Source organism: Monodon monoceros, unplaced genomic scaffold (genome assembly GCF_005190385.1).
Source record: "Monodon monoceros isolate NGI ecotype Baffin Bay Population unplaced genomic scaffold, NGI_Narwhal_1 Super_Scaffold_16, whole genome shotgun sequence".
Taxonomy (NCBI): Eukaryota; Metazoa; Chordata; class Mammalia; order Artiodactyla; family Monodontidae; genus Monodon; species Monodon monoceros.
Window position 1 is genome coordinate 44336677 of NW_021703772.1, and position 12669 is coordinate 44349345.

At 37.7% G+C, this 12669-nt stretch overlaps 1 protein-coding gene across 4 annotated transcripts in view; it reads right to left on the reverse strand.

The window, feature by feature from the left end:
* The window catches only part of PMS1 (PMS1 homolog 1, mismatch repair system component), a 98317-nt gene extending 85775 nt beyond the window's left edge, over window positions 1–12542 (reverse strand). For 2 of the 4 annotated variants that reach the window (XR_003793991.1, XM_029225697.1), the window contains exons 1-3: window positions 12458–12542; window positions 7245–7396; window positions 4208–4390 (exon numbers count right to left, since the gene is read on the reverse strand). Coding sequence is in view for 3 of the 4 variants with exons in the window: in XM_029225697.1 (XP_029081530.1) it covers window positions 4208–4390; window positions 7245–7376 (315 nt within the window). In the remaining variant the exon portion in view is untranslated. The other 2 variants (XM_029225699.1, XM_029225698.1) reach the window with 2 other exon arrangements.
* Window positions 12543–12669: the final 127 nt, after the last annotated feature.

A 12669-nucleotide genomic window follows, 5' to 3' on the forward strand; every position in this document is an offset into this window, starting at 1 on the left:
TGCGGCATGTGGGATCCTCCTGTACCGGGGCACAAACCCGCGTCCCCTGCATCGGCAGGCGGACTCTCAACCACTGCGCCACCAGGGAAGCCCCAATATGAGGTATTTTTAAACTTATAAATACCTTTATAACCATGCTAGTAAGAAAGCAGCATGACCTACTGTGGAAAACTCATTACTGAGAGGCATGAAATTGTAAATGAATTTTTGGCTTTGCCATGGATACATTATGTGTCTCTAAACAGGTCACAATTTTCATATTCCATTTACTTCACTGTGCACAGTTCCTCTGAAGTAAACTACTTAGCACAGAACCCTGCATACAGCAGATACTGAAATACTAGCCGACTGATTATTAGACTGTGTTTTGAAGTTGGGGTGAGAAAACCTGGCATTTGGCTTCACAAGACCTCATTTTCCTTATCAGTAAGATAAGGAGACTAAACCATAAAAGACTGAGATGGAGACCAGCACTGGGGAGTGCTCCAGAGATGATCACTTGTGGGGGCAGGGCAGAAAGAGAAGTGAGGCTGTGCCATAGTCACAAGGCCTTGGCAGACCCCGGGGGGGGCACTCTGGAGCAGAAACAGCATGGCAGAGCTGCTTCTGAATTGGAATAAGGCCTTTACAACCCTGCATCAACTAGTTATTGGATGGCAGGTTGCCCTGTATGAGGTGGGTAAGGGTCCACTACTGATACAAGAGGCCCCTGTATAAGAAACAATCAAATCTAAATCATCAAAAAATCTGTGACAAAATAGTACTTACTGTAAGATTCCATTCAAATCAAGTTCAAGTACAGGTATGACTAATCTATGTTGATAGGGATCAGAATAGCCATTACCTTTGAGGTGTACTAAATGGGAGGGGACATGACAGAAAACTTCAGGGATGCTGATAATGGTCTAAATCTTGATCTGAAGTATACATACATAAATATTCACACACACACACACACACACACACACACACTCACACTTATCTATGCGTGATTTTCCCAAAGACTTACAAGAAAAGAGAGTCCACAAAATACTGGAATATTTTCTAAGATAAACACTTGACATTGCAATATGTAAACTGAACGTAATTTTTTTAAAGCTTATAGTTTTCTATTATTGTGATACTTTGACAATTTTTTTATTCCTTTTGTGATTTTGATGAACAAAATTATTTTAAATATTTATACTTAAGGCATTCAAATGCTTCAAAAATAAAACAAGGCAAAATGATAAACCTGGATATCAAGTGGGCTTAAGTAATCAAATAAAAAAACAAGATAGAGAGTATCGCAGGATAAGGACTTGCAAAACTGCCATCTAAAATCAGAACTACAGTGAAAATTTGGAGAAATCATGGCTGATGTACAATGTATTTTAAAAGACTAAGTATAGTACTGCCACCTAGCAGACAAAGTTGATAATGACCAACTTCAGTTCTGAAAGGTTATTATATACATCTTATAGAAAATACAGAAACGCTGAACAATATATTATTCAACGATACTTGCCAAAATAAGGCTTAACAACTATAACTATCTGCCAAATTTGGACGACTGCTAAAAAAGCGAATACTTTTATTCTCAAACAAATTATATGATTTCTAAAATAGCCACTGAGAACTCCAACAATAGTACTAGCACTGGGAGCTTCAAAGCTTCCTTGGTACAAATCCCACCCCATTTTAAAAACAGACTCTGTACAAGATTCTAGGGCTATAGGTTCCCATACACAGTCTCTGGGGATAAAAATGGGCAATGGCCAGTTGTACCCTCTAGTTGCTCTTCCCTAAAATCTATCTGGAGACTCAGTGAACTCTAAATAAAGCAAGAGCTGAGAAAGATAGAGAAAGCACACGGTGTGCTAGATTTTGGATAGAGATTTTAAGCAGAATGCACTTAACGAATGACAAGGTCTTTCCTTCTTTAGTGATGTCTGAACATCTGGATTCTAACAAGCAAGGGCCCTTAGTCCTCTGTGCCAGAATAGCAAAACCTCCCACTTTAACCTCTACCTCTTCCCCAACCCACAATTTTTCTTTCTTACATAGGCATCAGCTTACAGAGTCCCGAAGTAAAGAGTAAGTGAATACCTAGCTGGGGCCCTTTCCACAGAAAACAGAAAATCTACACTTTGCCAGCATTCTAAAGGCAAAAGGGCCAAGGGAAAACCAAAATAAGCCTGAAGAATATATCATTGCTGGGGAGACTAGGCTACTAAATAGATAAAGAAATAGCAACAGTATCTCATGTCCTTGCCACTTTTCTGGGACAATACGTATAAAGTCCTATCATTTTACTGCACCTGTGCACGCTCACCCAAACAGGGTCTGCCAGCCTAAGCACAAAAGAAAGGATACACAGCCACTGGGCAAACTTAGGTAGCTAAAGAGATCCTCACAATTACCATGTCACTCACTGGCACACAGATACTATCACACTATAAAACAGAGCCTAACACACACAGAGTAACAGTACAGCACAAAGAAACTAGTGATCAAACATAACTGAGATACATGGAAATGAAGAGATCAAGGTTCTAGATGGGCTTTGCCACAAACTAGTTATGTAACTTAGGGCAGAGGCAGTGACGTATAATTGGTACTATGCAATGGAGTGGGTCAGGCACTGAACTTAAGGGTTCATAGAAATTGAAAACATCTAGCAATCAGGAGAGCAAAGTTCTAGCTAGGGTTTAGCTCAAGTCAATGCCCATCTCTAGAGCACAATCCAGTTATCTGTACTGACTAGAGTAGTATTTCCAGAGTGCATTCCACAGCACAACAGAATAACAGTGACATGTGTCTCAATAAAAGAGTTTCATAGTCAAGTAAGTGCAGGAAATGTCTGTACTATAAACCACCAACCTCAGAGATTCACAATGCACTTTAGTACAGTAAAGGCTCTGAGAAGTGCTTATAGTTAAGGTGCCTGTTTAATTTTAATACTTTTCCAAGTCAGTGGATCACTAAACCATTTTTTCCTCTTATTAATGTTACCACTGAAAAACACTCTTTGCCATTCCTCAAAAAATTAAACAGAATTATAGTAGTCCCCCTTTATCTGTGGGAGGCATTTTTCAAGACCCCCAATGGATGCCTGAAACTGCAGATAGTATCAAACCCTATATATACTATGTTTTTTTCCTATGTATACATACCTAAGACAAAGTTTAATTTATAAATTAGGCACAGTAAGAGAATACCTGAATTGCTGGCATCACTGCTCTTGCACTTTGGGGCCATTATTAAGTAAAATAAGGGTTCCTTTGAACACAAGCACTATGATACCTTGACAGATCTGATAACCCAGATGGCTAGAAAGTGACTAACAGGCTGGTAGTATATAATATGTGGATATGCAAGACAAAGGGATGATACACGTTCCAGGCAGGACAGAGCAGAACTGCACAAAATTTCATCATGCTACTCAGAATCGTGCACAATGTAAAATTTATGAATTATTTGTGGAATTTTTCCACTTAATATTTTCCGACAGTGGTTGACTGTGGTAACTGAAACCATGGAAAGCAAAACCATGGATAAGGGGGGACTATTGGACCATTTGGTCCAGCTATTCCACTTCTGGGTATATACCCAAAAAAGTGAAAGCAAGGACTCAAACAGACATCTGTACACCAATATTCACAGCAGCATTATTCACAAGAGCCAAATAGTGGAAACAACCCAAATGTCCATTGACAGATGAATGGATACAACAGAGTATCATTCAGCCTTAAGAAGAATGAAATTCTAATACATGTTACAACATGTATGAATCTTAAAAACATTACGCTGAGTGAAACAGGCCAGACACAAGATGACAAGTAGTGTATGATTTCAATTATAAGACATACCTAGAACAGTCAAATTCATAGAGACAGAAAGCAGAATACTTACCAGTTACCTGTGGACAGGGGAAAGGAGAATAGAGGTTTATTGTTTAATGGGCATAGTTTCAGTTTGGGATGATGAAAAAGTTCTGGAGATGGATGGTGGTGATGCCTACACAACAATGTCAATGCATTTAATACCATTGAATTGTACACTTAAAAGTGACTAAAATAGTAAATTTTATGTATATTTTACACAATAAAATGTATATTTTACGCAATAAAAAAAAACTCTTTGCCAAATTCTGGGTAAGTTGTCTCTTAATTCTAATATTGTGTTATTATGAAACCACTAAAATAGTCAATACAAATTACCTCACCTCAGCTACACAACAAATGGACCCCAAGGCTTCTCCACGAAAACCGTAAGTTGTCAAATTTTCAAGATCTTCATGACTTCTTATTTTTGAGGTATAGTACTTCATTGCCATCACGGGTGCATCATCAGCCTTGATACCCTCACCATTGTCTCGCACCTCAATCTTATCAAATCCATAGTTCTCCTATGAAAGTTAAACAGTACTTTTAGTATATAAGGACATTAAACTATTATCACATTTACAAACAGAATGTAACACAAGTGAAATGGTTTTGTCATTTATCTATCTTTTATGGAAACTTAACATTTAAGAAGTAAGAGTTTAAATTCTTAATTCTACCAATTCCTAGCTATGGTACTATGGGCAAGTCCCTTATTTTCCTTGCACTCAGATTCAACTATAAAATAAGGAGATCAGTATGATCTTCAAGGTTCCCTAGAATTGTTTCAGTATGATAGGTATCTATGTTTAAATTTATGTTTAAACTTGCCCAGAAATATTCCTCTAAGTTATATACACTTTGTATATATAATCTCTCAAATAAAACAGATTACCATCACCATCAAAAACACCACCTGGGGGCTTCCCTGGTGGCGCAGTGGTTGAGAGTCCGCCTGCTGATGCAGGGGTTCGTGCCCCGGTCCGGGAGGATCCCACATACCGCAGAGCGGCTGGGCCCGTGAGCCATGGCCGTTGAGCCTGCGCGTCCGGAGCCCGTTCTCCGCAACGGCAGAGGCCACAACAGTGAGAGGCCCACGTACCGCAAAAAAAAAAACCCAAAAAAACACCAGCTGGTTCTACCCACCAAGAGTCTAGCAATCATCATTATTCAATCTGATTTTTAATACTTTGTCCCTGAACTACTTATTGCTTTCATAAATAAATAAAAATCTGCTACATTATAGCTTTCTAATTTTCTTTCTGCAAATAGTCACCTAACAGACTGCTGAGAAAATATAGCTAACTGGCAATCTCAGAGTTTTTAATTTGAAAATGGAGGGAAAAAAACAAATCATAGCTTAATATTGGTAATTTAATACTAAAAATATGCATACATAACAAATACAAAGCCTAAATTCCTAGAGTGATCACACTTTCTATGAATACCATATTCTAAATTTGGTAGCAAGCTTCTATCATAAGCTTTACTTCACAAAGTTTATGTGTATGGCCTTAAATGCATGTTATAAAGGGAAAAAAAATCTTCCTACAATTATAATGACTCTGCTATTTAAAAATAATACTTTTTAATAACCTAGAATTATATACTGTGTCATTACTTTTTAGATAAATTAGAAATAAAAGGTGTTGGGGGGAGACACCTAAGATTTAGTTTCTTATCTCTCCCTCGATATAAAAATTATCTTTCTGGGAATAGCTTGTCTGCTTCATTTTATAGAAAAGTAATTATAGAAATGCAAATCTTTCAATATAAATAAGAACTGCAGGCACTTGAGTAAAATAACACAAAGATCTGTTTAAATGTTTAAAATAATATCTACATGTTTAATTTACTAATTACGAAAACATTCCTAGTCAGAACAGTTATTACTGTGTGAAACTATAATAAAACAGATCTTATTATGTAAAGCAACAGACTTGTTTATTCTAAAATTCTACAAAGCAGGAACTGGCAAATGTCAAGAGACTTAAATATGTAGCAGGATAAAAATGTGTACTTTAATTTACTTTTTAAAGAGGACTTCTGTTGGCTCTGTAAAACGATTTCTAAAAACTATGTTTTTCTTCCAAGAACTTTGAGAACAAGACATATGTTTGCCTGCCTAAGATTCTTAAGTTAAATTCATCAGATATAATTATATAATCCTATTTAAGTATTATCAACTGTATTCTAATCAGACTGAACTGACTACATAAAATGTCTAAGAAAATGTCTTTCTTTCGGTTTAATTTAATTTTTTCATGTTTATAAAGCTTTTACTATATTATTTAAAACCAAAGTAGCGGTTTGATAGACTATAGAACAGCAGTTCTCAGCATCAACCAGAAACTTGTTAGAAACACAAAGTTGGGGGCCTTACCTAGAATCTGAAATTCTGCGGCCCAATAACTGTTTTAACAGACTCCCTAAAATTACTGATGCACCCAAATGTTATGAAAACCACTGGCATAGAGGAAAGATCCTGAATGAGTTTTAGAGTCATAAAGACCTGGATTGCAATCTCAGCTCCAGTACTTACTACTTACATGACTTTGGGAAAGTTCTCAGAACCTCAATTATTTATAAAATGAGTATAGCAGTAGCTAATTAATAGAGCTTTTACAAGGAGCAAATGGGTAACATATATATAATATATGCATATGTATATGAAAAGGGAAGGTCTCTTTCCTACAAAGATATTCATATCAATAGTCTTTCTAATGCCATAATACCAGAAATAATATGAATATCTGATAATTAGGAGATTACAAAAAAATGTATTCTTACGTTCGCTCAAATTTATTTACCATTTATGTACCAGATACTGGACAGGTATAGAGGACACAAAAAAATATAGACCTTACCTCCATGAGCTAGTAACTTATAACAGGGGAGGTAGACCTGAAGACTAATTGTAATAAATCATAATAAGAGTCATAAGTCATTATTAACTCAAATGATTTAATATGTAGCACTTAAATTTAAAAATGTGAAAACTATGAAGCAACAAGGGACACAGTTCTGAAATAAGATTAGGTAGAAAAAAACAAAATGCAAATGAGAATATATAAAACAAGTAAACACAAATAACCAAGGATAAGTATTAGAAAATACGGACAAACTAATTTCATGTTTTATGTGATAGAGTCCTTTAGAATAAGCTTTCCTTTATAATTTCCTTTAATGTTACTGTAACACTGATCTAAATTAAAACTTATTTTTAAGAATTTACTCTTAAACAGGACAAGGGGTTCAATGTCCTAAGAATAATTTACTGTTATATAAAGAAAAGAAAGGTAATAATTGTAAGGAGAAAACATCTGTCCAACGCTTTTTTGCTTTAAAAGTACTTGGCAGCATCTCAGGGACACTCACCAGTTTAACATCTATGCTTGTGGCACCAGCATCCAAGGAGTTTTCAATGAGCTCTTTTACGACACTGACCACTGAAGTGATTATTTGAGAACTGGAAAGGAGGCGAATCGTTGCTGCCGGCAGCTGTTTCATTCTAGCTTTTAGCAGAGTAGCTAGAAAATAAAATATAAATTGTAAAAATAAAAATTGTTAAACATTCCTAACAGAACTGATAGCAACAGCAGCAATAATAGCAACGCATATTTATTGAGCCTCACTGTATGTCAGGGTCTACTGTTAAGCACATACAGTATTAAATCATTTATTTCTTACGAATACCCTTTAAAATAGATGCCATTATCATCTCCATATTATAAGACTAAGGTACAGAGAAATTTGTTGGTAAATCACACTATGTTACTAATTAAAGAATGATAAGAATAATTGTGCAATAAGTGTAATATATGATGTGTCTGGCTAGGAATCACCAGATGGTGCTGTCAACTGTTATGCAGATAATGTCAGTCATGTGCCTTAATGGCAGTTGCACTTGAACATCATTAGTCATCTACACATTTTGATGAATTACAGTATCTCTTTCAATTATTGAGCTCTTTTAGAGTTAGGAAATCCAGACTCTAGAATTACTCTTAATCTAAACTAGTCATACTCAGACATATCATATCAGATTACTATCCTATGCACTACTGTGTCTAAAACATCTTTCTAGTCATGTGGCTCCCCAAAGCCAAATTATGATAAAGCTCAAACCATATGCTGGCATTCAAGGTCCTTTACATGCCGATCCAACTTGTACATCCAAAATCTCTCTGCCAGTAATTGTTTTAGCCATGAAACCCTTTGTCTGAAACCTTTTCAAACAAAGAAACAAAAAAATTTCATATGGAAATCACGTATGTAAAATTTGCAGGGAGTGGGGTTTGCAACTACCTTAATGCCTAACTCAGAAAAGATTTCAGGCAAATAAAAAATACTAGCTTGACAACATGCAATTCCTCTAGAGTCATGATTTTATTTGACAATAAAATGGTGGGGGGAGGGGGAGGAGCCCTAGGTACTTCCTTAATTTACCATGACTAGTTAGTTACATGCTCACATGATGATCTGACCCTATGGAATCTAGATCCAAACGAAACAACAATGCCAAAGACAAACCAAACCAAATAAAAAGGTTTGTTTAGGATTCTTTCTCAGGCAACTTAAGACATAAAACAAGCAGAGTCACATAAAGTTTAAGAATAAGTAACTGAGCAAGAAATGGAGTTTAGCCATTACAATGATTACATAAAATTTTAAGGGATGCATTTCTGGGAAGAAGTCAATATACTGAGTTCTGAATGGTGTTAACTGTTCACAATTCATAACTATATTTTGCTTTGTACAAGGCAAAGCTGATTAACACAATGGGAAAATATGCCACTAATTATTATTATACACTAATAGCTATATAATGTTGAGGAAGTTAAAATTAAACTCTAAAACTCAATCACCTAACCTAAAATAGAGATAATAATGATATCATATGGTTGTGGTGAGAAGTAAATAAGATAATGTATACAACGTATTATAGTGCTTGGCATATATATGCTAAAAAATCCCAGGATCTCTGGACTAAATTGAGTTCCTCCAAACTACATGAATACCACACCCCCCAACACACTTCTAACTCCTAGCCCCACAGGAGCTAACCCAGTGCTTGGTATCAGGTTAGGCTTAGGTTTAAGAAGTCTTCTTCCTTATTTTGAGAGTCCCAGGGATCTAAGAAAAACATTTATCAAGCAAGCTTTGGCGTATAAACCTAGCCTCACCTCAACCTTCCCTCCTTCTGCAGAGATTAATTAATCTCTTTATTAATCTCATCATCTTTGTCTCATTCTCTATAATCTCTCTTCCAAAATCTTCTATTTCTCCCCAGCAAGTCCCTAATTTCATCCCAATCTTCCCCCTCTTCTAGTTTACTGAGATCAAGGCAGACCACAGCATCAACTCTATCTTCACACACTTTACCTCCTCCACCATACTGTGTCCTTTGGTTTCTTAAAATGTCTCCACCTCTACCCATGTTCTTCTTCACTCAGTCTCAGACCAATGTATTTCTTCTAAACTAACACTTTCACCTAGTTTCTTTATCTAGTCCCATCCCTCCTCCAGGCCTCTTGGTCTTGAAAACAAAAACAAAAAATTCTTCCCTCAACCTTATTAACTCTATGATTATCTTCTTTCTTTATGAAGCCAAACTTGAATAAGTAACCTGTATTCACCGTCACCAATTCCCTATCACCAACTCACTTCCAAAACCCTTGCAAAATAGCTTACACAACCACTGTTAGGATTTTGTTTTCTTCAAGTTCACCAATGAGATCTTAAATCATCAAATCCTCTTCTCAGGATTCACATTCCTTGATATCCCTGAAGCATGTGACACTGATGATACTGCCTATTCTCAAGGATTATACCATCCATCAATACCTCTTGGATCTCTTCGTGTTTTCTTCACTCTCTTCCCAGAAAAATGGGCATTCCCTAATTCCTCTCCCCTCTTCTTATATACCCAAAACCCTATAACCTTAGATGTTATAGAATAACATCTAAATCTACATCTCAACAGTGATCTCTCTCTTCCCGAGTTAAGACAGGCATTTCCTACAATCAGTGTCATTACTACCTCAAAATGTTTACAAAATAGAACTTATCTTCTTGTTCCGCCCTCCATACCTCCCACTTAACTTTGCTATTTCTCTTAATAACTCACTGTTCTTAGTGACCAAGTCAAAAACTTCAATCTTCCTTTGCCAGCAATCCCGCCCTATTTGCACCTCCACTTTCTCCTAATGCAATACTATCTATCATTCTAGACCCGGTTTCAATATCATTTGTAACATGGTCCTTTCTGATCACCCAACCAGGAATGACCCTTTCCTCCCATTCCGAAAGAACTTGGCTTGCTTATCACACCCCTGTCCTGACCTATACAACCTCTAAATGCACGGAATTATATACTTCTGGATGCAACACAGAGTAATCAGAGTACTTCACTCAAGGTGAGTACTTCATAATTATTAATGAAGTGGCCACGAAAAATAATTTTATCGGCACCTACCTCATGCCAAGGTAAAACATTAGGAAAAGTGACCTCCTTCCCATCAAGTCACCATTGCCTTAACTCCTTCCCTTTATGTATTCTATTTTAACTGGACTCCATATCATCCCCTTCATCACTTGTATCTCCTAACCAGGCTTTTTTCTAGAATCCAGGGCCTTATTTCCAACTACTTTCTAAATATCATCATTTAGATGACCGAAAGGCACCCTAAACTCAACATGTCCCAAAGAGATCAGATCTTTCTGTAATTGTCTTTCTTGCTATATTTATTTGATAATAAAAATAACAGCTAACATAAGTTACTTAAATATATATAATTATTCCAGTTAATCCTCACAACAAGCTTATGTATAGTGTCATTCCTCTATCACAAACAGGATTTAAAAGCTTGATCGCTTGCTCCAAGATCACACAACTATTAAGTGACAGATGCACACCTGCATATTTTGTCATGTTTGACTCCAAAGGCTATGCTCATCCAGTCTCACAAAGCAAAATTAGAAACCTTGAGTCATCCTTGAAATTCTCCTCACTCTCTACATCCTGCCACCCACTCCTGCCTCTCTTACTACCTAAATATTTCTCAAACTAGTTCTTTCCTCTCTATCCCTATGGCTACTGCCTCTGTTCAGCCCTTCAACAATTTTCCCCTGACCTATTGCAATAACCAGCTAATTGACAGCTTGCCTGGAATCTCAAGCACCTACAGGATTCTTCCTATAATTTACATTTAATCATGTTGCTATCCTACTTAAAATTTTATAAATATTTCCAATTACTAACTATGTTAAATCCAAACTCCTTACAATTGAACCTCTGTCTTTCTAATCTCATCCCACTCTTCTCCAAACGCACACTAGGCCAGTCATACTATGCAACTTGTCTCTCTTAATGTGATGGCAGTGACTCCTTCCTTGGCTCATAAGGTTCTCTTTCTCTACTGATGACTTCTCACCATCCTTCTAGATTTAGTTCAAGTATCACCTCCTCGAGGAAGCCTTTCTTACCAGCTCCAACCCCTGCCCCAACAGATTAGGCAGTCCTTCCTCTGTACTCCCAGGGCACCTTTTCCTTATTTCTAACCCCAAACTCATCACAGATTATTCTAAGTATTGGATTTCTGTCCCTTCCTCCTGGCTGAGAGTTCTCTGAGGATATATTAATCTCATATCCCTAGCACAACCTCTGGAACATAACAAGCATTCCACCGTATGTGTACCAAATGGCATCTTTTGAAAAGTGGAAGGGTTGATATCAGGCTTACGACTCACAGCAAAGAATGTCTAAGAATGCCAGGAATCAGTCTTCTATATTTGCTGAGAGGTAAATCAAACACTACTGAAAGAGTGCTGATGATCAGGAAATTCAGTTAAGGCTAACAGTGTACCTAAAAAAGAAGATCAGAGAACTCATAGATAAACTTTAGGAAGCACACAATGAAATAATTATTTTTTTAAAAAACGTAATAAATCTAACCTAATTGGTTTTATAAGGCCATTAGAAATGCAATATATGTACACATATATGTGTATATACAGTCAACATTCTCTTACACCAATTTTGAAAAGCCATTGTAAGTTATTTCAGCAGTATGAATAAAAAAACCCACATTTCCTCAGCATATAACACAAGTACCTGTCTTCAGCGTGTAGACAGACCCAGAATGACACCAGTAAAAATCATGGTTAACCGGAAAGTTTGCTTCCGCCACTTGCATGATGCCACAACCTACAATATTATAAAACCCCTCACTCACACTCTAGACAGGCTGAGTTACGGCCGTCAGGGGTTAAAGTTTCTTCCTGGCAAACAACTACTTTAAGATCTGCACCCAGAAGGATCTGAGGAATGGGCTGCAACAAAGGCCTAACCACCATTTAGTCAGGAAAGTCCAAATCAGACATTACGCAGCCCACACCTGCTGGGAGACCGCTCTCCAGGTGTGCGCGCTCGCGAGCCGGGCTTCGTCCGCTTCCCGCCCCGCGAGGGCAGGGGGGAGGGGCGCCCACTGCGGCCGCCGGCGCTCCCGCCCAGACCGGGACAAGTGGAGGGGAGGAGGCTCTCGAGCTTACGATATAAGAATGAATACCCGTTAGCCACACGACACTACCTTCTTGCTCGCGCGAGGTGGGCAACAACAATCCACTAGCAGACCAGCCAGCGTCCCACCCAGAGCCCAGGCCCGGCCTGGCGGATCCCCGACTCACCCACAACGTACGCGGGGCGGGGCAGGCACCGAGCACACCGCCCTTAATCCCGCCCTGCCCGGCGAACGTGTGATTGGCGCCGTCCTCAGCCAATGCCTTGGCAGCGCGTTCCGCC